This window comes from Perognathus longimembris, chromosome 5, assembly GCF_023159225.1.
Source record: "Perognathus longimembris pacificus isolate PPM17 chromosome 5, ASM2315922v1, whole genome shotgun sequence".
NCBI classification, from domain to species: Eukaryota; Metazoa; Chordata; class Mammalia; order Rodentia; family Heteromyidae; genus Perognathus; species Perognathus longimembris.
In genome coordinates, this window is record NC_063165.1 from 61767579 (window position 1) to 61790972 (window position 23394).

At 40.0% G+C, this 23394-nt stretch overlaps 1 protein-coding gene across 1 annotated transcript; it reads left to right on the forward strand.

The window, feature by feature from the left end:
- Positions 1 to 413: 413 nt before the first annotated feature.
- On the forward strand, positions 414 to 20907 carry LOC125351111 (DNA-directed primase/polymerase protein-like). Its single transcript, XM_048345840.1, has 5 exons — positions 414 to 590; positions 15942 to 16087; positions 18099 to 18179; positions 18247 to 18313; positions 20615 to 20907. Exons 1-5 carry the CDS (start codon positions 414 to 416, stop codon positions 20843 to 20845), a joined length of 702 nt encoding a protein of 233 aa, XP_048201797.1. The 3' UTR covers positions 20846 to 20907.
- The last annotated feature ends 2487 nt before the right edge of the window (positions 20908 to 23394 follow it).

Here is a 23394-nt window from a genome sequence, read left to right on the forward strand (position 1 = left end):
CCACCAGGGATGCCTATGAGGAGGTGCTTGGCTAATTTGGTGAGGCTAAAGCCCCCCTCTCTGATGGTTCCCTAGCACCCAGGAGGTCCTTGTGTCAGGAGCAGGTCTCCAGGCCCTGTTTGGACCTGTCCTAACTATTCTCATAGCGGTCCTAGAGTATGCCCTGACCAGGCTCTCTGACCAAAGTTCCATGCTTTCCTCTGATGTGTTTAGCCAAAATCCATGTAAACCTAGCCCATGTCATTGGGAACCTACTCTTTGCCCACTTGCCTTGGAAGGCATGTAAACCAAGCCATGTACGCACCTTTCTCTGAGGAGAAGGTAAGCCCTTAGCCTTGAAAGTGTGGCCTTTGCTCCTCACAAACAAGTGGTATTTGCCCCCAATGGTGTTGCTTGTGCTGATGAGAGTCACAATGGCCTCCTTTGCCAGGATAATTAGTGAGGAGCATCTTCAAGTCAAATTCCACCAGGGTGCATTTGATGATGTCAAGACGTGGCCCAATAGCCCACTGCAGCTTCAGTTGCTCATGGAAATCCAGAGGTCTGCTCAGCATCAGGCACAAACACCTGTGTTCCCCCAGTCCCCCTTGGTATTTGAATTGGCCAAGCCCCACTAGCCAGAAGCCAATGCAGAACACTTTGCATCTAGTTTTCTTGTTTTAGGCTCCTCAGGAAAAATTTATAGCATGAAATTGAGGAGAAATACTAATGGCTTTTTCTTTTCTTTTAATCAAATTTTGCTTTTGCTTTTTAATTTTAATTGAAGACTAGGAGAAACCTTACTGCAATTTTTCTGTCCCACTAGTTTTCTTTAGTATTTCCTGAGATTATGCATGAATGTATGTAATTGTTTCCTTTATCTCAAATATTAATGAAAAGTATCAATTCATCATTGCCTGTACCAGAAAATGCATCTGGTTTGTTTTGTTGTCAAAGATGACACAGAATGATCACTGCATTTCTTGGGGGCATCTACTTTGTCAAATCTATGTAAGGCATCCCTCATATTGTGGTCTCTTATTCCAGAAATACTGTCTAACTTTTGCTTATAGTAATAGCTCTGGCAGACTGGTAGCAACATATTAACTGTCTCTCAGTATATGGCTTTAATATTAGCTCATTTTCTTCTATATATTGCTATAAACATAAATTGTACATCCTGGAATAGAGGATGTTAATCCCTTTAGCTATATTACCTAAGACGTGTTTTAATTCCAAATAGTGCTCAATTCCTTTTAGTATTTTATCCTCATCAAATTTATATTCTTGCTTTCTTAAAAGCGAGTTTATTCTGTTCTTTTTAAAATTTTATTTTATTGTCAAATTGACGTACAGAGAGGTTACAGTTTCATATGTTAGGCCTTGGGTACATTTCTTGTACTGTTTGTTACCTCTTCCCTCAATACCCCCTCCTCTCTCCCCCTTTCCTTCTACCCCCATGAGTTGTTCAGTTGGTTTACACCAAATGGTTTTGCAAGTATATAAAGAAATCTACCTAGAGCTCAAAAAATTACACCCCCCGTAACAACTCCTCAGAAAACAACAACACCATTAATAAGTAGACTAAAGAATTAAGAAGAGATTTCTTTCTTTTTAGGAATGTTCACACATTTATTATAACTCCAACCTGAAAAGCAGACATCAATGACAGAATCCCTAAACAGTCACACATTGCTAAATGGAATACTGTAATCGATAGCAAGTCAAGAATGTGAATTACAGCTACATGAACAACCTAAACAGCCTATGGATTAAAACAATGTTAATCAAATGGACCAAACATAAGAGATTATATATTACACTGTTACATATACATACATTTCAAGAGAAAGAGTAAAACTAAAGAATACATTGTTTAGGGTTGAATGTGATAAAGCAATAAAGAAATACAAGGAAATGGTTATCTTAAAAGTTAGAATAATGTCTCTTCCAGGGCAGAGGGAAAGGGCAAGGGCATTAGAGGGTTTCTGGGGAGCTAGCAATATTCTATTTTTTGACCTTACTAGTTTCTTTCTACATAACACTGTAGTCAATTTATGCATCTAAAATATTTGACAATAAAATATTAAAAGTAATTTGAAATACTGTAGATAATATAGAAAGGAAAGGAAGTTTTTTGCCAAATTATGTAATCTTTGAGAGTAGAAATCACTGGTATGGAAAAGTCACTGATTAGTTTCTCATAAGTACCCACTTTCAAGTGTAGGTGTGCTGAACCCTATACAAATACTGTGTGTGTGTGTGTGTGTGTGTGTGTGTGTGTGTGTGTGTGTGTGTGTGTGATATAGTTTGCAGATCTCTATCATAAGTTGACAAACTAGGTAAAGAACTGTTGCCTGAAAGTTCGGTTTCCTTTGAATTAAATAGTTGATTTGTCCTCTATATTTATAAGCAATGTAAGATTAAGAACAAGATGTAGGACAAGTTAGACATCTGTGCACTTCCTTCTCCCCAGTGACTAGTTCCAGTGGTTACCCTGAGTTAGCAGGCTGGGTGGGAGGTATGTGGATCTTGCCAGGTAAGCTTAGTACAGCTGGCAGTTCACAAGTAGGTGGCTCAGGGCTCTCCTGAGTGTCATTCTGTCCCTCAGTGTTAGGGTTCTAAGGTGGAACTACAGAAGGTTCTAATTTCAAGACATAGTTCTGAGAATTCTAGTCCTTTAAAATTTTCTTTTCCTAGAAATTTACACTTACCATCCTTTGAAAAACTCTTGTGGGGCATACTTTTTGGAATAGTTTACTGGGTGACACAGCTCTGCTAGGTGCAATCTTTTCATTTCAAACTCACAAAGTTAAACTATGTGATGCTCAGCTTCAGAAAAGTCTAAATTTGTGTCTTACTCCTTTAATTTCTCCTCAGTCAAAACAGGAACAAAATTTGAAGACTTTCAAAAGCAAAACCAAAGGGAAAAAAGATTCTTTTGCCATTGACTGTTGATCTGATTCCCTGTGAATATAATTTGGGATGATGGTCACATCCAGAGAATGGAGTCTAGGGCAATTAAGGCAGAATGCTCAGCCTGGCTCTTGGAACTTTAGGTGTAAGGTAATATAGAGTCAGGGGCAATTTTTGGCAGCATCCTTCTCCTCTCCCTTTCCACATTTCCTGCAGCATTTTAATTTTTTTTAAGTTGTTAAATTACTCATTAGACATTTCCCTGACCTAATGCTTGCACATGTGTGGTGGTGGGATTGCAGAAACCCCAAGTTTCCCGACTTTGTCTCTTAGACACTGGTTTCTATTCCCCTACCTCAAGTGGAGACACGCACTGTCCACTATGGCAGCTTTCAGCCGCAGAGCTGGGGAATCTGCTCTTGTTCCCCTTCTTGCTGCTGCTTTAGTCCCATGCTCACACTACTCAGCAGGGTGGGGGGTCAACACAAAATTTTGAGGGCTGTAGTCCTTTCAAAATATCTAGTCCTAGAAGACTAGATAACATTGCATAAGATTTTTTTAAAACTGGAATTTAGTTGTCAGGGCAGCAACATCACTAGTAAATTTGCAAACTGTAAACATATTTCACAAGTAGTTTAGTCAGGCCTGGTGATGCTGCAATCAAGCTGCACCCATTTCCTTTCCTGGCTAGGGGGTTGGGGGGCCCTCACATCTCTCACCTTTGCCATGTGCTTGCACCTCCATCATTTCCATGCTCCCCTAGTGCCATTCCAAGGAGGCATTCATTCATTCACTTACTCAGTCATTCATTCATTAGCCAAATGTCTGCTCAGATGACACCAAGGGTTCCGCTGCTATGTCCCCCTGCACCGGCCTGGGCAGTGAGGCAACTTCTCCCTCAGTCTGGCATTAAGAGGTCCTGGTGGTGGCCGGATGGCTCAACTCAAGGTGGTGTGCTTGGCCCCCACCTGCCCCAGAGGATACCACCGGCCACTGAGCAAGCTCTCCCTGCCTTCCTCGGGTCACGGGCTAGGGTGGGCAACGACTCTGCTGAGCTTCTCCCCATCCTCTCTTCATTTCTGAAGAGGCTCTGGAGGAGGTGATAGCAGAAGCAGCAGTAGCAGCAATGAGGTGGTGGCAGCTGCTTCCAGTGGCCACAGAGGATTTCTCTGGAGAGAAAATAAGAGTATGCAGTAGACACATGAAGAAATGTTTGACATCTCTGGCTATAAAACAAATGAAAATCAAGACTACATTGAGATTCCACTCAGTTAGAAGGACCCTTATGAAAAATACAAATAATAACATGCTGGCAGGGGTGTGGCCAAAGGGAAAGCTCCTACACTGTTGGTGGGAGTACGAACTCGTTCAAGTACTCTGGAAAGCACTATGGAGTTTCCTCAAAAGGCTAAACAGAAAGCTCCCCTGTAACCCAACAACCCAACTCCTGGGCATTTACCCAAATGATCACAAACGGCTATGTTCACTGCAGCATTATTTACCATAGCATTACCAAAACATGGAACCAACCTAGATTCTCCTCAGTGGATGATGAATGGATCAAGCAATTGTGGCATGTATTCACAATGGAACTCTATGCTTCCATCAGAAAGAATTATGTTTCCCCATTCATAAGGAAATGGAAAGACTTGGGAAAAAAATCTTATTAAGTGAAGTAGGCCAGAACCAAAGAAAGTCTCCATGGCTTCCTTCTATTGTAATGATTGGTATATGCCTAGGATAGTCCTAGCAGAGGATCACAATAGCTCAATAGCTATGTCCCTATGACCACATAAAATGATGCTAATTGAAATGAGCTCCAAGATTAGAAACAAGGAGCATTTTTGGTGCTGTGGTTTAGGGACTGTGTGAAGTAATGTCTATGTCCTTTCATCACAAGGGGACAAAGAAACTAGAGCTCCCTCTGTCCCCCTCACCGGCCCAAGGGAACAAAAGAGCCCCATATCTTATGGCTCTAGGCCCCTACAGCTCCTGGGAGAAAACAGGAGCTAGCAGCTGAGGAGCAGCGCCCAACAAAGTGGCCAGACACACCTTAGGCCAACATCCCCTAAAGTTCCAGCTGGGGCACCTGAATCTGTCCACACCATTCCCCCAACAGGGACTCGTGCACTGGTAGGCATTTGACTAACACTTGAGGTGCCCTGGTCAGCATGGACTTTTTGAACAATGGTGACAGGCTTGCTGGTGTGCAATACCAGCCCAGCAGGGTCAACTGGACCCGAGCACACGTCCCTCTCACACTGGAGGCACAGAGAGTCTGCGGCCACCAACCCACGCCCAAACACTTCAACCTGCTGTGGACCATGCATGCCAACCCACAGTAGATTTTCCAAAGGGCACAAGCACCCTCTAACAATCCGGGGCAGTGCACCCCCCAAAAGAAGCACAAGAGCTCACACAAACGCACCTCCCAGAGGGCCTGAGTGGGTCAGCGTTCTAGCCCTCCAACAGGAGGGTCCCACAACCACTCCCCCACGGGAGCTCTCAGGTGGGCAAGCTGCCCCTCAGCGGCAATGATCGCTCTGATAGGCGCACTCCGCAGAGGTGGGAGAGCCGCCCCTGAATGGCAGTACTCAATCTGAGAGGCGAGCTCTCTTGACCTACAGCAACTAATGGGGAAAGACTCAAAGAAGAGAAAATTCTCCATGCCATGCTGAATAAGTGAACTGGGATCACCCAACAGGGGCCCACAAGGGTCAGCACAACACGGTGGCAGAGCCCACAGAGAAAGCCACAGAACCTACCCACCCTAACTGCAGTGAGGGTAACTGCCTTGGCAAAAACCGAGACGGTCACACTCACCCATAGGGGAGTGAGGTTCAACAGCCAAACTCAAACCCGGAGCCAGGATACAAACAAGTCCCCACTGGTGGACCAGCGGGAACCAGCACAAAGCCAGGCCAAGATGGCCACCTACATGCCCCTGAAAGGAAGTGCAGGAACTGCAGGTGCGTAAATCACAAAGAAATATTACAAATTTTATGAAAGGTCAAACCACCTCTCCAGCTCCAAAAAGCAGTGCTACCAAAGAGGAGATGGAGAATTAAAAAAAGATTAAAAAAAAAAAAAAAGCTGAGGCTGATAGCAGAAATGATCGAAAGCCTCAGTAATGAATTCAGGAACAATTCCAGGAGTGTAGAATGGAAGTCTCAAAGGACCTTCAGGAAGTCGAGAAAGAAATGGAAACAAATAAATACAGTCTACTCCTCCGTTAAGGAAGACCTTAACATCCTGAGAAATGAAATGCAAGAAGAAATAGATTCACAACTCATTAAAAGAACTTACCACAAGTACCTAGAAAATGGCCAGAAGTGGCTCTGTCGCTCAAATGGCAGAGTGCTAGCCTTGAGCAAAAGGAAGCCAGGGACAGTGCTCAGGCCCTGAGCTCAAGGCCCATGACTGGCAAAAAAAAAAAAAAAAAAAAAAAAAAAAAAAAAGAACTTACCACAATGAGAGCTGATCTGGCAACCATAAAGAGCTCACTTGCCTCAATGCAATCCACACTCAAAGCCACATCACAAAGAATTGATCATCTTGAATCTTGAGTCTCTCTTTTGGATGATGATTCAGCTGATAAGGACCAGAAGAATACCACACTGCAAGAAACTGTCAAACTCCAGGGCAGACTAATCCAGGAGATAGTGAACAGGGAGAAGAAATATAATCTGCGTATAATCAGAATAGATGAAGGAGGGAAGTACCAGAGCAGAGGTATACAACACATAGTCAATAGAATTATTACAGAGAATTTCCCCAATCTCAAAAGGGAAAACCTCACCCAAATAACAGAAGCATATAAAACACCTGGCAGACCGGACCCAAGAAGAACCACCCCCAGACACAATTATAATCAAGGCCTCAGATTTCAACAATAAGGAGCAAATTTTGAATGCAGTCAAAACAAAGAAAGAACTATATTACAACGGAAGAAAAAAATCAGAATCACGGTAGACTTCATCACACAAACTTACAATGCACAAAGATCTTGGAAGAACACAATCCAAGTCCTCCAGGCCAACAACTGCCAACCCAGAATTAGATACCCAGCAAAATTATAATTTACTTTCCAGGGAACATCCAGACCTTTCCACAGCAAAGAGGAACTAAAGGAATATGTGAATTAAAAAACAAACAAACAAACAAAAAAAACCTAAAATGGGAACCCCACCCAACAGAAAATGTACAGGAACTCCAGACAGAAACAGAAAGAAACTACAATAGCCAGAGCCCAACAGGAAGAACAGGAAGATGGGAGAGGAAACACAGCCTAATTGGAAAATGGAAGGGGAAAAAAAAAACCCACACCTATCCATGATCTCTCTGAATATTAAAGGATTAAATTCTCTAAAAGAGAGGAGACAACTAGCAGAGTGGATCCTCAAGAAAAACATTGCTATCTGTATTCTTCAAGAGAAAAAAACCCACACCTATCCATGATCTCTCTGAATATTAATGGAGTAAATTATCTGATAAAGAGGAGACGACTAGCAGAGTGGATCCCCAAGCAAAACATTGCTATCTGTTGTCTTGAAGAGATAGACCCATTGTTGGACCTGGGTAACTGCAACCATAGTCAGGACACGGGGGATGCATGGGAGTGGATCAATGCACACTTTATTTCAGGAGGGCCATGGTTTATATATGGTTAGAAATCAACTCACAACTTCAAGGGTAAAAGTTAATACAGCATGATATCCATCTCAAATACAGAAATTGAGAATGCTACAACTGGGAGGAAGGAAACTAATACAAAAGTTTACCTACTACAAAAGGTTGCTACTTCAAAGAGTGTTTACTATTAAGGGCTGAGCTACATCTAAGATTGTTGACAGAGGAATAAACCAGTCAAGAAAAAACTTTACCAACTAGCTACTATTTGCTCAAGACTTTGACTAAGACTCTTTTAACTGTGAAGAGACTTTCCCTAATGGCAGCTGGTCAAGCAAGTCTCCCAAGGGAGGCTTGGTACAGAGAAAGGGGAGATTCTCATAACAAAGGTGGCTTCCTTTGGCCATCAAACACAGGAGACCCTGAATGGAGATGTTTCCCCATAGGCCTATTAGTGTGCTAATATGGCATCAGAACTTCTGTGCCAAGGCTGTTTCCCACTGATCAGAGAAGTTATCCTCCCACAACCCATCTTATAGCAAGGGACAAAAACAGGCTCTGAATGAAAGGATAGAGCAAGATGTAAAAGATAAAGAAGGACACTACATTTTAATACAAGGAAAAGTCTAGCATCAAGATATCACGGTGATAAATTTATACTCACAGAACAAAAAAGGCCCTAAATATGCCAAACAGATTCTTTCAGCACTACAGAACAAGATAGACCCAAATACAATCATAGTGGGAGATTTTAATACTCCACTCTCTCCAAGAGACTGATCCAACACACAGAGAATTAGCAAGGGAGCCAAAGACCTAAGGAACACCATATCCCACATGGATCTGACAGATCTATACAGAGTTTTTCACCTTACAGAGACCCAATGCACATTCTTCTCAGCAGCCCATGGAACCTACTCCAAAATAGATCATGTCATAGTTCACACAAAGGACCTCAACAATTAGAAGAGTATTGACATTATCCCATGTATTCTATCTGAGCACAGTGGAATTAAGATAACCCTCAATAAGAAAGGATACCACAGAAACTACCCAAGTACTTGGAGGCTAAAGCCCTCACTGTTATCTAACACTTGGGTCACAGAGCAAATTAAGGGCAAAAATAACGAATTCATAAACCACAATGACAATGAAAATACATCACAAAGAAACCTATGGGATACAGCAAAGGCAGTGCCGAGGGGCAAGATCATTGCCCTCAGTGCACACATTAAAAGAATGTGATCAGAACAGGTACATAACCTCATGATGCAGCTAAAATGCCTGGAGAAGCAAGAAAAAATGGAATCTACAACAACTAGGAGGAGAGAAATCACAAAGATTAAAGAAGAGATAAGTCTGATTGAGAATAGAAAGACCATTCAACAAATAAATAAAACTAAAAGCTGGTTCTTGGAGAAAATAAATGAAATTGACAGACACCTTGCAAGACTTACAAAAGAAGAAGAAGAAGGAGAAGAAGAGAAGAAGAAGAAGAAGAACAAGAAGAACAAGAAGAAGAAGAACAAGAAGAAGAAGAACAAGAAGAAGAAGAACAAGAAGAACAAGAAGAACAAGAACAAGAAGAACAAGAAGAAGAAGAAGAAGCAAAGAGAAAAGAAAAGAAGATATGAATCTGTAAGCTCAGGAATTCGACCGGAAAATTTACAACAAATACACAGGATATTCAAACAATCATAAGGAACTATTTCCAGAACTTTTACTCACTAAAGAATGAAAATTTTACATAAATGGATCAAATCATAGAGAAGTATAAACTGTCCAAACTGAATCAAAAAGAAATAAATCAACTAGATAAACCAGTTACTTACAGCGAGATACAGGAGGTAATCAAGAGCCTCCCAACAAAGAAAAGCCCAGGCTCGGATGGATTCACCTATGAATTCTATAAAACCTTCAGTAAGGAGCTAATACCAATACTCCTCAAACTCTTCCATGAAATGGAAACAGAGAGCGAAATCCCAAACTCATTCTATGAGGCTAATATCATACTCATCCCCAAATAAGGCAAAGAGAACCCAACAAAAAAATAGAATTACAGACCAATATCACTATAAAACACAGTTGCAAAGCTCCTCAACAAACTATTAGCTAACAGGATCCAGAAACTGATCAAGAAAATTATACATCATGATCAAGTAGGCTTCCGCCCACAGACACAAGGATGGTTCAACAACTGCAAATCAATAAACGTAATTCATCACATCAACAGAGCTAAGACCAAGAACCATATCATCATCTTAGCGGATGCCCAAAAAGCCTTTGGCAAAATACCACACCCATACATGTTATGAGCCCTGGAGAAAACAGGAATAGAGGGAACATCCTGTAAACAATAAAAGCCATATACAACAGACCAAATGCTGATATCATATTAAATGGGGAGAAACTAACACTATTTCCCCTAAACTCAGGCAGAAGACAAGGATATCCACTCTTCCCACTTCTGTTCAACATAGTGCTGGAATCCCTACCCATAGCAATAAGGCAAGAGGAGGACATCAAAAGGATCCACATTGGCAAAGAAGAAATCAAACTATCCCTATTCGCAGATGACATGATTTTATATCTGAAGGACCCAAAAACCTCAGTCCCCAAAGTCCTAGACCTAATAAACCATTTTGGCAAAGTAGCCAGATACAAAATCAACCCACAAAAATCAGCAGCTTTTCTGTACAATAGCAATGTACAAGCAGAAAAGGAAATTATGGAAAAGTGCCATTTACAATAGCTTAAAAAAAGAATAAATTGCCTAGGGATTAACCTAACTAAAGATGTGAATGACCTATTTAATGAGAACTATAAAAATCTAAAAAGGGAAATCAAAGAGGACACAAAGAGATGGAAACATGTCCCATGCTCATGGATAGGCGGAATAAATATAGTGAAAATGGCCATATTGTCCCAAATCTTATACAAATTCAATGCAATCCCCATCAAGATCCCAGCTACATTCTTCACTGAAATAGAGAAGACAACCCGTAAATTCATATGGAACAGCAAAGGACCTAGAATAGCCGAAGCAAATCTAGGCAAAAGAAGCAGTGCAGGAGGAATCACAATGCCAGACTTCAAGGTCTATTATAGAGCCATCATAACAAAAACAGCCTGGTACTGGTATAAAAACAGACCTGAAGACCAATGGAATAGAATAGACAATCCAGAAATAAAGCCCCATTCTTACAGTCAGCTGATACTCGACAAAGGAGCTAAAGACATACAATGGAAAAAACAGCCTCTTCAACTACTGGTGCTGGGAACACTGAGCAGCCAAATGGAGAAAACTCAAAGTAGACCCTAGCCTATCACCATGCACCAAGATCAACTCAAAATGGATTAAGGACCTCGACATCAGACCTGAATCCTTGAAACTACTGAAGGACAGAGTAGGAGAGATGCTAGAACTTATAGGCACACGTAGAAACTTTCTGAATAGAGTCCCAGGGCCACAACAGATAGGGGAGAGTCTTGACAAATGGGATTACTACAAAACAAAAACTTTCTGCACAGCTAAAGACATAGCCACCAAACTAGAAAGACAGCCAACCATACAGGAAAGGATGTTCACCAGCACAGCAACAGACAAAGGCCTAATATCCATCACCTGCAGAAAACTCAAAAAACTAACCCCCCCAAGCCCAGTAAACCAATTATTAAATGGGCAAAGAGCTAAAGAGAGACTTCATGGGAGAAGAGATAAAAATGGCAAAGAAACATAGGAGGAAATGTTCAACATCCCTGGCAGTAAAGAAAATGCAAATCAAAACAACCCTGAGATACCACCTCACTCCAGTTAGAATGGCCTATAATCTGAACTCAGCCAACAACAAATGCAGGAGGGGATGCGGGGAAAGAGGGTTCCTTCTCCACTGTTGGTGGGAGTGCAAATTAGTACAACCACTTTGGAGAACAGTAAGGGGGTTCCTCAAAAAGCTGAGCATAGACATACCCTATGACCCAGCCATAACTCTCCTAGGCATCTATTCTGTAAAACAGGTCTCGGGATATCATAAAGACATCTGTACATCCATGTTTGTTGCTGCACAATTCACAATAGCCAAACTATGGAAACAACCCAGATGCCCCTCTATAGATGAATAGATACAAAAAATGTGGTACCTATACACAATGGAAACTACATAGCGATTAGAAATGATAAAATATTGGTATTCACAGGGAAATGGTCAGAACTTGAACAAATAATGTTGAGCAAGACAAGCCTAGAACACAGAGAACAAAGGGGCATGGTCTCCTTGATATGTGACTATTAGGGTGGGGGGTGGGGTGAAGGAACAGTAGAGACCAGGTCTGAGAAACAAAAAACTTCTTTTCACATGGTATTTCCACAGGTTTGGGTCAGCGACCTTACATTATGTATCTAAAACCAAACAACTACTAAACATATAAAGGCCTAGAATAGACCTATCAGTGGATCACAATAGCTCAACAGCTATGTACATATGATCATATAAGACGAGGATAAGCAAAAACGACTCCAACAGAAGGACACAGGAGGATTCTATTGTTGACGTTACATTTAATGTTCTAGGTAAATTTCCTTTGGCGTACGCCATGTGGTTACTGTATATGATTTTGCTACACTGGGTATTGTATATATGCCTACCTGATCTAGGGAAGGGAAGAAAAATGAGGGTGTAAGATATTACAAGAAATTCACTTACTGCCTTATTATGTAACTGTACCCCTTTTGCACAACACCTTGTCAACAAAATTTAATTAATAAAAAAACTAAGTAAATAACTAAATTAATAAATAATGTAAAAACATTTTGTAAAAAAATAGTTGGGGAAGCGAGGGTGCATGTAGGAAGAACCACGTTTATTCTAACTAAGGGATTGTATGTTAAATCTATTCTCTACACAAGTTTCATCTTCATTTGAGATTGAAGTTGTAAGAGAGGAGAGCTTTCTTTATCTAGTATTTTGTGATGATTCTGGCTTAGAACACACTGCCATATAAGTATCCACAGAAAACCCATGTAAGCTGGGAAGCAACACAAGTGTTGGTAGTTTCTTTGTTTTAATCAGTTCAGGAATTCTTAAACCGCTACCCAGCAGTAGCATCTGAAGTGAGATGTGTCCTATCTGAAAGGATCTATGATCCTTGAGGGTCATATATTGAAATTATATCAAGTCATCTGAAAATAAAGTCTATTGGATTACTCTGTAGACTTCAGTACCTAAAAGAATGACAACATAAAGCAGACCATTCAAAAAAGAAGGAACAAAGGAAAGGAGCTAATATTTCTCAAGTATCAGACACTATGGTAAGCGATTTACATATTTTATCTTGTTTAATCCTCACAGTAACACTACTGAGTGGATATTACTATTTTTTTGTTTAAGAAGAAGGTGAATACTTAATTAAAAACATGAAGTAAGAAAAGGAAAAAAGAATAATCACATAGTAGGAAATACTTTCAAATTCAAGCCAAACTAAAAGTGCATTTCAAATTATTATCATGTATTATAATCATATAATGTATTACAATCCTATTTCCCTTCTAAGAATCCCTATTAAGAATTAGCAAGAATCTTTATGCAAGAATTATAAGCACTAGAATTAAAAACCAAGGATCCAGACTTATTATATTTCCTTAAAAAATACATAAAAAGTTCAAAATAGCATGGAAATTAAATTACATCATACAGATAAGCTTTTTAACCCTCTTTTTAAGGCTTTTCCAATTTGTAATACATCCCTGCGGGCAGTTTTAGAAATACTGAACAAATCATCACACTGCCCATTTTACCCTCAGGTTTCCAATGTCCATCAGCAAGGAACAGACAAAGATAGGCTTCCACTGGCCTGTCCTACAAAATAGGCATATACACATCTGACTCCTTCAGGCTCCATGAACTGCCTTTGTGACAGCTTACTCTTTTTCCACCACGTGTGCACTCGCCCCTGGGGCCTGCCTCACCATGCAAGGAATAGTTAAGCTGCACCTTTGCCAGTTTCACCCCTCAACCCCGAAGATAGGCACACAGGTCCATCCTAAATTTTCCTGTCCTTTCCTTTTGATCTCTCACTGAGAAACCTGAAGCAGTTCTTTAACAGTGATAAACATTAATATACAAATTTCTGACATTTAGCTTCAAATTAGTAAACAGTGGAGGGAAATAAATTTCAAATTCCCCATGCCTTGTGCTAAACCAGATAACTTGATTACAGTGCAAACAGCCTAATACAATAAGATACCAATATTTTGCGACTGAAAATTAAAGATATTTTTGATTAAACCACAATTCCTCTTTAAGGCAATGCAAACATCCTTTAAAACATTTGTCAGCACCCAAACCTGATGACCTTTTTGGAGTTTGAACGGAAATTCAATCATTTTTACATCAGACTGACAGTTTTAATCTTGAAGTTGTTCACACTCACACACACACACACACACACACACACACATTTGCACAAAAGATCCTAAAGCGAGCAAAGTAAATATGGGCCGTACGTTTTCCAGTGGCATTTTTTTGTTTTGTTGCCAATCTTGCAAATCACCAAGATTTAAGACAAAAACCTTTTACACAAATGACTTTGGCATTCTAAGGCCTCATTTACAAGGGCTGGCTTCTGTAGCAAGGCATTTTAGGACACCAAATAGTTTTTGGTTGAAGAAGGCTAGGTTGCGGTCCTCTGGAGCTAAATTGAGCCCACCCAGTACTTGACTTGAGTCTGTAGGTCAATTTTGACAAGAGCATTTTAAATTCTCACTTTACCTTTTGAATACCTTCAGCTGCGGAAAGAAGGTAGATATCTCATCTCTTAGCCAACCAGGAGGCCTGACTGACTTTTGACAATTTAAGCCAGGAGTACTTTACAAATTCAATTTATTCCGAAACTGAGATTTGCCATGGGTTGGAACCAGGCCCTAAGCTGCATGTATCCTTACAATGGCCCCATTATAGAAGGGTCTTCCTGGTCCATTGACATGAATAAAATGATCATTAGCCACTTGAGTTGGACTAAAGAGACTTCTCTATCTGCTGCTGTTATATCATTTTAAAATACTGTATTTTCATTTGACTTGTCATATTTTGAAGGTCAGAAGGCAACTCCCCAAATATACATCACTTTTGCACAAGGATACTTGGAGTTGAATTGAAATAAAATCACACTTCAGAGAGCTGTATGGGCTGGGAGTGTAAATTAATGGCAGAATTGGTGCCTGTTAATCCCAAAGGCCTGGATCCTTCAACGCTGAAGAGAGGGCACAGCTTTAGGAAAGGAAGAATGGAAGGGGAATGAAAGTAGTGATGACATAGAGAAAAGGAGGGGAGGAGAAGAAGTAGGATCAAAGACAAGCTGCAAGTCAGAGCAAGGAATTAGCTCAGGGGTAGAGCACTTGCATAGAATTCCTAAGGTTCAGGGTTTGAATCCTAAGATAGAGCTGGAGATAGGCTAGGGCTAGAACTAGGACAGAAAAGGGTAGAGGTAAGACAGGGTAGAGGTAGGAGAGAGTAGGGCAGGGTAGAAGTAGGAGAGGGCCAAGAGGATCCAACCATGTCACTCATGACCTAGTCCTTTTGTCTAAGGAGTCTTATTCAGAGCCGTGTCTTCAGTCAAACACCTCTTTGGTTTTCATTCTAAGCACGGATATACTCTCACTTAGGAAATTTCCTCTTCCCCAAACACTGGCAACACATGGTAAAGAATAATGGAACTAGGGGCTGGGGATATGGCCTAGTGGCAAGAATGCTTGCCTCCTATACATGAGGCCCTGGGTTCAATTCCCCAGCACCACATATACAGAAAACGGCCAGAAGTGGCGCTGTGGCTCAAGTGGCAGAGTGCTAGCCTTGAGCAAAAAGAAGCCAGGGACAGTGCTCAGGCCCTGAGTCCAAGGCCCTGGACTGGCCAAAAAAAAGAATGGAACTAGGAGCCATGGTTCATATTGTAATCTCTTCAGAAGACAAACCAGGAAGATCTCAGTTTGAGGCCAACCTAGGAATAAAGACCCTATCTCAATCAATAGTTGCCTGCAGTGATATACACTTGTCATCTCCGCTATCTGGAAAGCTGAGATCAAAGCCAGTTAACTAACTTCAAGCCAACCTGGGTTTGTAAGACTCACCAACTCAACAGATAAAGATGAGTGTGGTGTGGTAATCACCAGCCATTGACCTAGAGCAGTAAACAAAAAATGGGATGGTACTCCAAACCAATATATGCAAAAAAAAACAAAAAAAAAAAACACACTTACCCCATCCCCACCATAATCTTAAATAAACTGAGCAAAAAGACTGGAGGCAGAGCTCAGAGTTCCCACCAGGCAAGCACAAAGCTGTGAGTTTAAACCCCAGTTTAAGCCCTGAGTTTAAACAAAAGGAGGTAAAGCTAATCTATTCTTTATTCACTGTTTCCAGTAGAGTAATAGTCTCTTTAGAAACATTCTTTGCGATTTAAGAATTCAGTATTGGAAGTACTTTTTCCCTGAAGAATTACTGGTTTATGATATTTGCAAGTATCACTGGTGTGAAAACATTGGGAGAGCCCACCAGAGTAATAATATCATGTAGGTACAATGCAGTAATATCATGTTTATTGATGAGTTGTATTTAGCTAATACTATATTTTAAATTTTTGTAACTTTGTGTGTGTGTTGGTGGGGGCTTGAACTCAGGGCCTGGGCGCTGTCCTTGAATTTCTTTTGCTCAAGGCTAGCATTCTACCACTTTTACCACAGTTTTATTTCTGGATTTTTGCTGGTTAATTGTAGATAAAGAGTCTTACTCACTTTCCTGCCTGCACTGGCTTTGAACTATGATCCTCAGATCTCAGCCTCCTAAGTAACTAGGATTACAGGAGAGAAACTGATGCAATATTTAAAAGTTTTAAATAAAGTTGAGAAAATAAAATTTCCTTTGTTTTTCTAAGTTGAATTGATTTATGTGTATTTTCCTTGGCTGTTTTATCATATGTGATTTGATATTGTTCTTACTTTGCTCCTAGCACATGGAAGCTGTTTGCCCTTCATAAAGACAGCAATAGGCAGGAAAGGACTGCCCCTCCTTTTCTCTGCAGAGAATTAAAATTGAACAGATTTGGGCAAGAAGGGAACTCCTCAGTTATCATGTAGGAGGGCATAGTATCGATGTGAACCATTGTCTGTTGGATGCTTGCTTTATATGCCAGGCCTTGCTTTAGAAATTCCCCTTAAAGTACAAATAATAAACAGAAAAAGAATTTTAAATAGTAGGAGGATATGGTAGAATAAGGATAAAATAGAAATCTGAGCCTCTGGAGTACCTAGGATTACAGGCATGAACCACTGTAGCAGGTTTGCAATATAAGCTTTCAAAACTACAAACTTCCCTCTCAAGAACTCATTTAAGGGTTTAGCATGGTGTCTGACACCCGTAATAGAAAGTACTTGGGTGATAGAGACAGGAAGAATGACGTTCCAGGCCAATCTCACAAAGCGCCTCACACCTGTACTCAATCCGAACAGCTCGGAAGACCCAGTAAAGAGGATTGTCGCTATAAGCCTGGGCCAGGGAAATACAAGATCCTATCAGAAAAATAAAATGAAAGGGCTGGAGGGATGGCTGAAGTGGTAGAGGGTTTAGCCAGCTAGCACAAGGCCTTACATTCAAAATCCCAGTACTGTCAAAACCAAACAAAACCCAAAAGGTCACTTTGGCTGTATTTCACAGAACTTAGTATGTAGTTATTTTCATTTCTATTCAGGTCCAAATATCCATTATTTTTACATGAGGCATTGGTTATTTAGAATGGTGTTGATTTCTAAATGATGTGTTTCTTTATATTTATTTTCAAAATCTGTCCTAAGGTCAGAGAATGTCTTTGCCTAGATGCAGATACTTTTAAATTTGGTAAGATTCACATAACCTGCACGGAGTCAATTTTTGTGGCTTCTGATCACAGAACACTGCTTCATGAATGCAAGTCGACCCAATCTGCTAGTTGTTTTAGTATTATTCCTGTTTTCTGCATCATTACTGAACTTTTCTGGTGGACCGTTCATGTATGAATGATCAAGCATACTTTTTTAAAGCCTTGATTCAGATGGAAGACTGTGTTTGTGGGTGGATTTGCTGTCCTTACAATGCTGCCAAGTTTTTCCTCCCCTCTTTTCAGGTTGTGTTTGGTGGATGTGGTGAGAACTGCTGTATCTCCTGTGGGGATCCTCGTCATTTTATCCACGTTGTTTTATTTGTTTCAGGGCCTGAGCACTGTCCTTAGCTTCTTTTTGCCCAAGGCCAGCACTCTTCCACTTGAGTCACAGCGCCACTTCCGGCTCTTTCTATATATGTGGTGCTGAGCAATCGAACCCGGGGCTTCACTTATATGAAGCGAGCACTAGGCCATATTCCTAGCCCTTTATCCACAATGTGACATTTTATGCAACCAGTTTATTTTGGTTGCTGTGTATCTATTATGATCTTTTTCTCTTGGGTTTCCTCCTTCTTTAAGTCCTGGGCACATTCATTATAGACAACAGAGAACTGGATTTTGTTTCTATCAGGCATGGACATTACTAACACTTTTCTTTATACAAACAGGATTCTAGATGATCTGAAAAATGAAGTTTGGTATAAAAAATGTCATGATCCTGTATGTAAAGAAGTAAACTTCAAATCTGAGTGTGAGTTAATTTTTACATTTACCACAAAGTAATCAATGAGATAATTAGATGTCTACATAAAATAGTTTGTTTCTCTCTGATTTATATTTTTCATTGCCTGCTGATGTCAGTCTCCGGTTCCATCTCAAAGAAGTAAGTGCCAATTTTTGTCTTTCTGTGCCAACTTCATTTCTGGCAAAGTAGCATACATGAGCTATGAGCAAGATGCAGCTGTGTCTACTTTAAATAACATCTGGCTATGAAGTTCAAGCTGACATCTAATTAATGATGCACTTGCCTCAGCCTCCTCAATGCTGCAACTTCAGGCTTGCACTACGACACTTGACCAGGAACATCTAAAGAGTACTGACTGTTTTTACTTACAGGAGTGATGCTCCTGTCTCAGCTCATGTCTGACAATGTGCAGCTTGCTCTTTTCACTGCTGCATGAGAAATTGTATCATCAATGGAACTGGTCCCAAAATTTAGGACGTTTCTCCCTTTTTCCTTTACAAAGTAAAGTAAAACACCCATCTTTATCTTTCTGAACAACTGAAGTATGCATGTCTAAAAGTAGAACTGTAGGAGGGCTGGGGATTTGGCCTAGTGGCAAGAATGCTTGCCTCCTATACATGAAGCCCTGGGTTCAATTCCCCAGCACCACATAAAAAGAAAACAGCCAGAAGTGGCGCTGTGGCTCAAGTGGCAGAGTGCTAGCTTTGAGCAAAAAGAAGCCAGGGACAGTGCTCAGGCCCTGAGTCAAAGCCCAGGACTGGCAAAACAAACAAATAAATAAATAAAAATAAAAATAAAAGTAGAACTGTGTCAAAGGGAACATGTAACTTAAGTTCTGGCAGGTATTACTCAACAGTTAACTTTTCTCTTAAAGAGTTTTATGCATGTCATATTGGAAATATATATATATTTGCCAGGCCTGGGGCTTGGACTCAGGGCCTAAGTACTATCGCTGGCTTCACTTGAGCCCCAGCGCCAGTTCCGGCTTTTTCTATATATGTGGTGCTGAGGAATGGAATCCAGGCCTTCATGTATATGAGGAGAGTACATTACCACTAGGTTATATTCTCAGCCCTTAAAGTGTTTTATTTACTCAACTTACAAATATTCTTGCAGGAAAAAGGCAACAGAAAATTCATGAGAAAATTGAAAAAATCTTGCTCTCTCATAATTTGGCCAAAATATCAAATTTTTAGCACATATCCTCCATAATTTATATGTATGTTTGTGTACTGTTAAAGTCATAATGCATATGCTATTTGCTTCATATTTTCCCTTAAAGTATGACAAATACTTTAGCAGTACCTATTAACTGAATTGCTTTCCATAGAAATGACAGGAAATGACCTTTTCATCTCTACTGAGCAAAAAGGCAAGTGACATTTAACTTGTTTTACTTTGCATTTGTTTATTTATGAACTCTTTGTGGGTTTACCACCTATATTTCTATTATGACCTATCTCTGTCTATTTTTATATGATTTTACTAACATTTTGTAAGATTTTAGTAATGTTCTATGTTATCCTATTTTCAGACTTCATTTTATACCGTCCCATCATTTTTTGAGCTTTTTTTCTAACATGTTATACTTAGAATAAGCTACCAGCTACAAGATGACAAAATTTAAGATTATATTCTAGAAAACTCAATCTAGTGTGTATTCAGTCTGATTTTTAAAATGTCTCCTGTAACTGGTAGCCATCTTCTTACTAAACTTCTAGGTTGAAAAATGCTTAGAAGTAACAGAACTGCTCAGCACTTCTCAATCATACCTGTAATTCTATCTACTGAGGAAGTCAAGATTGGGAAGATTGTGGTTTGAGGCCAGCCTGGGCAGAAAATTTTGCAAGACTATCTCAGTGGAGAGCTGGATAGGGGGTGCACCTGTTATTGTAGCTACTTTGTAAGTTAGAGAATTAAGCCTATTGTCAAGCTAGCAAATGTCTTATCCGGACTGAGGTTTCAAAACCTCAGTCTATGTTTGCTCTAGCCCATGTAGTGATGCCTTCCTGGGACCTCTTTCCTGTCTTTCTGGGGCCTCTTCACTGTGTAATACCCACACGGCGGCACATCAGTAAGTGGGGTCTAGGCTGGAGAGAGATTCCCCCGGCTTTTCATGTACCTAGCATCCACAGGCCTCTGGGGTTTGATTTCTAGCACTATAAAAGTGAATGAATGAGTGAAATGGAAAAGAGAGTTGATTTCACACACACACACACACACACACACACACACACACACACACACACACACAAAAGAGTTATTTTCCTGTCAAATAACAATTTCAAATGTGGAATTTCATGCTGCCTGCTTGGCAGACAGTATTCATCTAGAATATTCATTTCAGTGTAAACTGTTGTGGTGTGTACGGTAAACTCACTGACTACCCTTTATCTTCCTATCCTGCTGGCTCCCTCCCCCTTCCTCACTGAAATAAAGGAAGAAGAGGTAATAGCAGATGGTGTGAGTCCTCATGAAGCACCACCCTGCAAGCCATCACCAGGTGCATCTTTGAGTGCTGACTGGGGCAGTTGCAGCGACGATGCTTGCTTGTTACAAGCAGCTGAGGATGCTGAACTAGCTGACACTGCAGAGAACGGTCTTCTCAGTTACAACGGTACAGGGGACGAAATTCCTGATGAACTCATTGTGGAAGTCTTACAAGAGTAGCATACTACACATACTACTTCCATAATCAGACTGCCATTTGCCTGAATTATGTGCTTTGTAATAACATGATCAATTAGGGCTGGGATTTGAGCTCAGTGGTACAGAACTTGCTGAGCATTTACAAGGCCCTGGGTTCAATACCTAGGACTGTAAAGAATTACACTAGCTCATTAGTAAATCTGATTATATCAATGAAGCTTTATTACTTTGTTTTGCAGTGTTTCTTACTTAAACCAGTTTACTTTAAAATTAGCTTCAGTGAACTTAAATTCCGCAGAAATCTCCAATTTAACTAAAATTTGTCTACATTTACATAGATTTATTTTGCATGTTTGTAAGTTAAAACTCTTGGGGGGATAGTTAAGATTAGGTGTCAGCTGGGCACCCATGGTACCTATAATCCTAAATACTTAGCAAGCATCGCCCCCCCCCCACACACACACGCTGGGAGTAGAGCTGAGGCTCAAGAGGTAGAGCATTAGCCTTGAGTGAAAGAATCTTAGGAAAAGTGCCCAAACCTTGAGTTCAAGTCCCACGACAGTACCAAATAAGAAAAAAATATAAAGATTAGATATTAACAATATTAAAGTTTATTACTTAAGACACTAATCAGAAAAGATGACTATAGCTTCTACAATGTTTAGATATTTGAACTGCTGTTACTTAGCTTGCATGAGAATAAAGTATGAATTCTCGTGATTAGACTATACATTTAGAAAGCAGCTGAGTTTCAGAAGGTAGCAGGCAGTACCATGAGCCCTTGCTCCATATGCACATTTCAGTCACTGGCTGTCCAATTCTGGTCCAGGAGCATCTCTAACTGCTAGTTGATACTTTTCAGATGGTTTTCTGCTGCCAAAATGGTTTTTGCTTTGAATAACAGAGCTGGAAGGCTGGACGAATCATACTGTTAATGAAAGAAAATGACACATTCTCAAGTATCAAAATTTTTATAGGCCTGTAATTTTATAACTCAAATCTTTGACTAGTGTAAATTTTGACAGAGCTTTCCATTAAGTATGCCATTCATTTTTAATAGGAGATCATTATGAAAATTGATTTAAACTCATTTTCTTGGGTGATATTTGACAATATAAACTTACAAAGTTTCCAATGTTCTCTTTACTCCCAAAGAACAGTTGTTTGAAAAACTGTGGCATATGAATTATTTAAAACAGAAAACCATGTGTGGGACAGGTCAGGGGCCTGCTTGATCTCACATCTATTTTAGCATGCAGAAATGCTAAGGAAGGTGACTTCACTGCAAGAAGTGATGAAATACGCAATAAATGCCAGGCCTATAAAGGTTCTTAACTAGAAAACCCATCAACTAGAAAAGATACTAGACAACAAAATGTCCCAAGGTTTCCAAATCCTCAATTATTTTATTCTTTTTTTTTTTTTTTTTGCCAGTCATGGAACTTGAACTCTTGTCCTAGGCACTGTCCCTGAGCTTTTGTGCTCAAAGCTAGCACTCTGCCATTTGAGGCACAGCTTCACGTCTGGTATTTTTTCCCCCTGTAATTCACTGGAAATAAAAAGTCTCCCAGAATTTCCTGCCAGGCTGGCTTCAAACTGCTCAGTCTGTTGAGTACTTAGGATTACAGGCCTGAGCCACCAGCACCTGGGTCATCATGTTCTTAACCATTAAAGACAAAATTAGAACAGAAACCCAACAGACAAAACAATTCTTATTTTTTAAATAATTAACAAAAATGAAATTTCTTGTTGCAGACTGAGGGAGATATAGTTTAAATTTTCCTTACAGAGCAATTTTTGCTATTTTTTTAAAATTTTGTTCCAGTTCCAGGGCTTACACTCAGGGCCTCAAGCTCTCACTTGGCTTCTTTGGGCATGGCTGGCATTCTATTACTTGAACTATACATTCAGTCTAGCATTTTGCTGCTGACTAGTTAGAAAGTCTCATGGACTTTTCTGTATAAGCCGGCTTTGAACTGTAATCCTCAGATCTTAGTTTTCTGAGTACCTAGGTTTAAAGGTGTGAACTACCAACACCCAGCTGTTTTTGTTTCTTTGGCAATACTAGGGTTTGAGCTAGTCTTTTGTTCTTACTAGGTAGGCACTCCACTTAAAACTTAAAACTATGACCACAGACCTTCCTTACAGAATTGTATTATGCTTTTCATAGTTTGCTATTTAATGTTTTTAATGCAGTTTCTTAAGTAATGAAAGTTAAGCAAAATGGCTATTGAAGTATGGCTACCACCCACATATTAAGGGAATTTTTCTGCCATATACCTAACCATGTTACTACAAAAAATCAGTTTAAATGTTTTAAGATGCTATGGTCCTCAAAGCAGAGTAGATGGGAAAAATTCCTACTTGGTGCTGCATGTTTCATTCAGGAAAAGGAATACATATATACACAAATACATACATCCTAAGGCAAAAAGGATAATGTTACAATAGAATTACAAAAGCACTGAAGGTATGAAAAGAACTACATTTGGGAAAGTAGCTACTAAATTTAGATTTTATGGCTGAGGGTTCAGCTCAGTGATAGAGCGCTTTCCTAGCTTGTACCAGTC

Bases quoted from the DNA above. Each gene is read 5' to 3' on its own strand.
- LOC125351111 (XM_048345840.1), top strand. From the start codon at position 414: ATGGCCTCCTTTGCCAGGATAATTAGTGAGGAGCATCTTCAAGTCAAA. The intron at 16,088-18,098 runs GTAGGTACAATG...TTATACAAACAG, and splicing joins CACCAGAGTAATAATATCAT to GATTCTAGATGATCTGAAAA. The intron at 18,314-20,614 runs GTAAGTGCCAAT...ACTGAAATAAAG, and splicing joins TCCGGTTCCATCTCAAAGAA to GAAGAAGAGGTAATAGCAGA.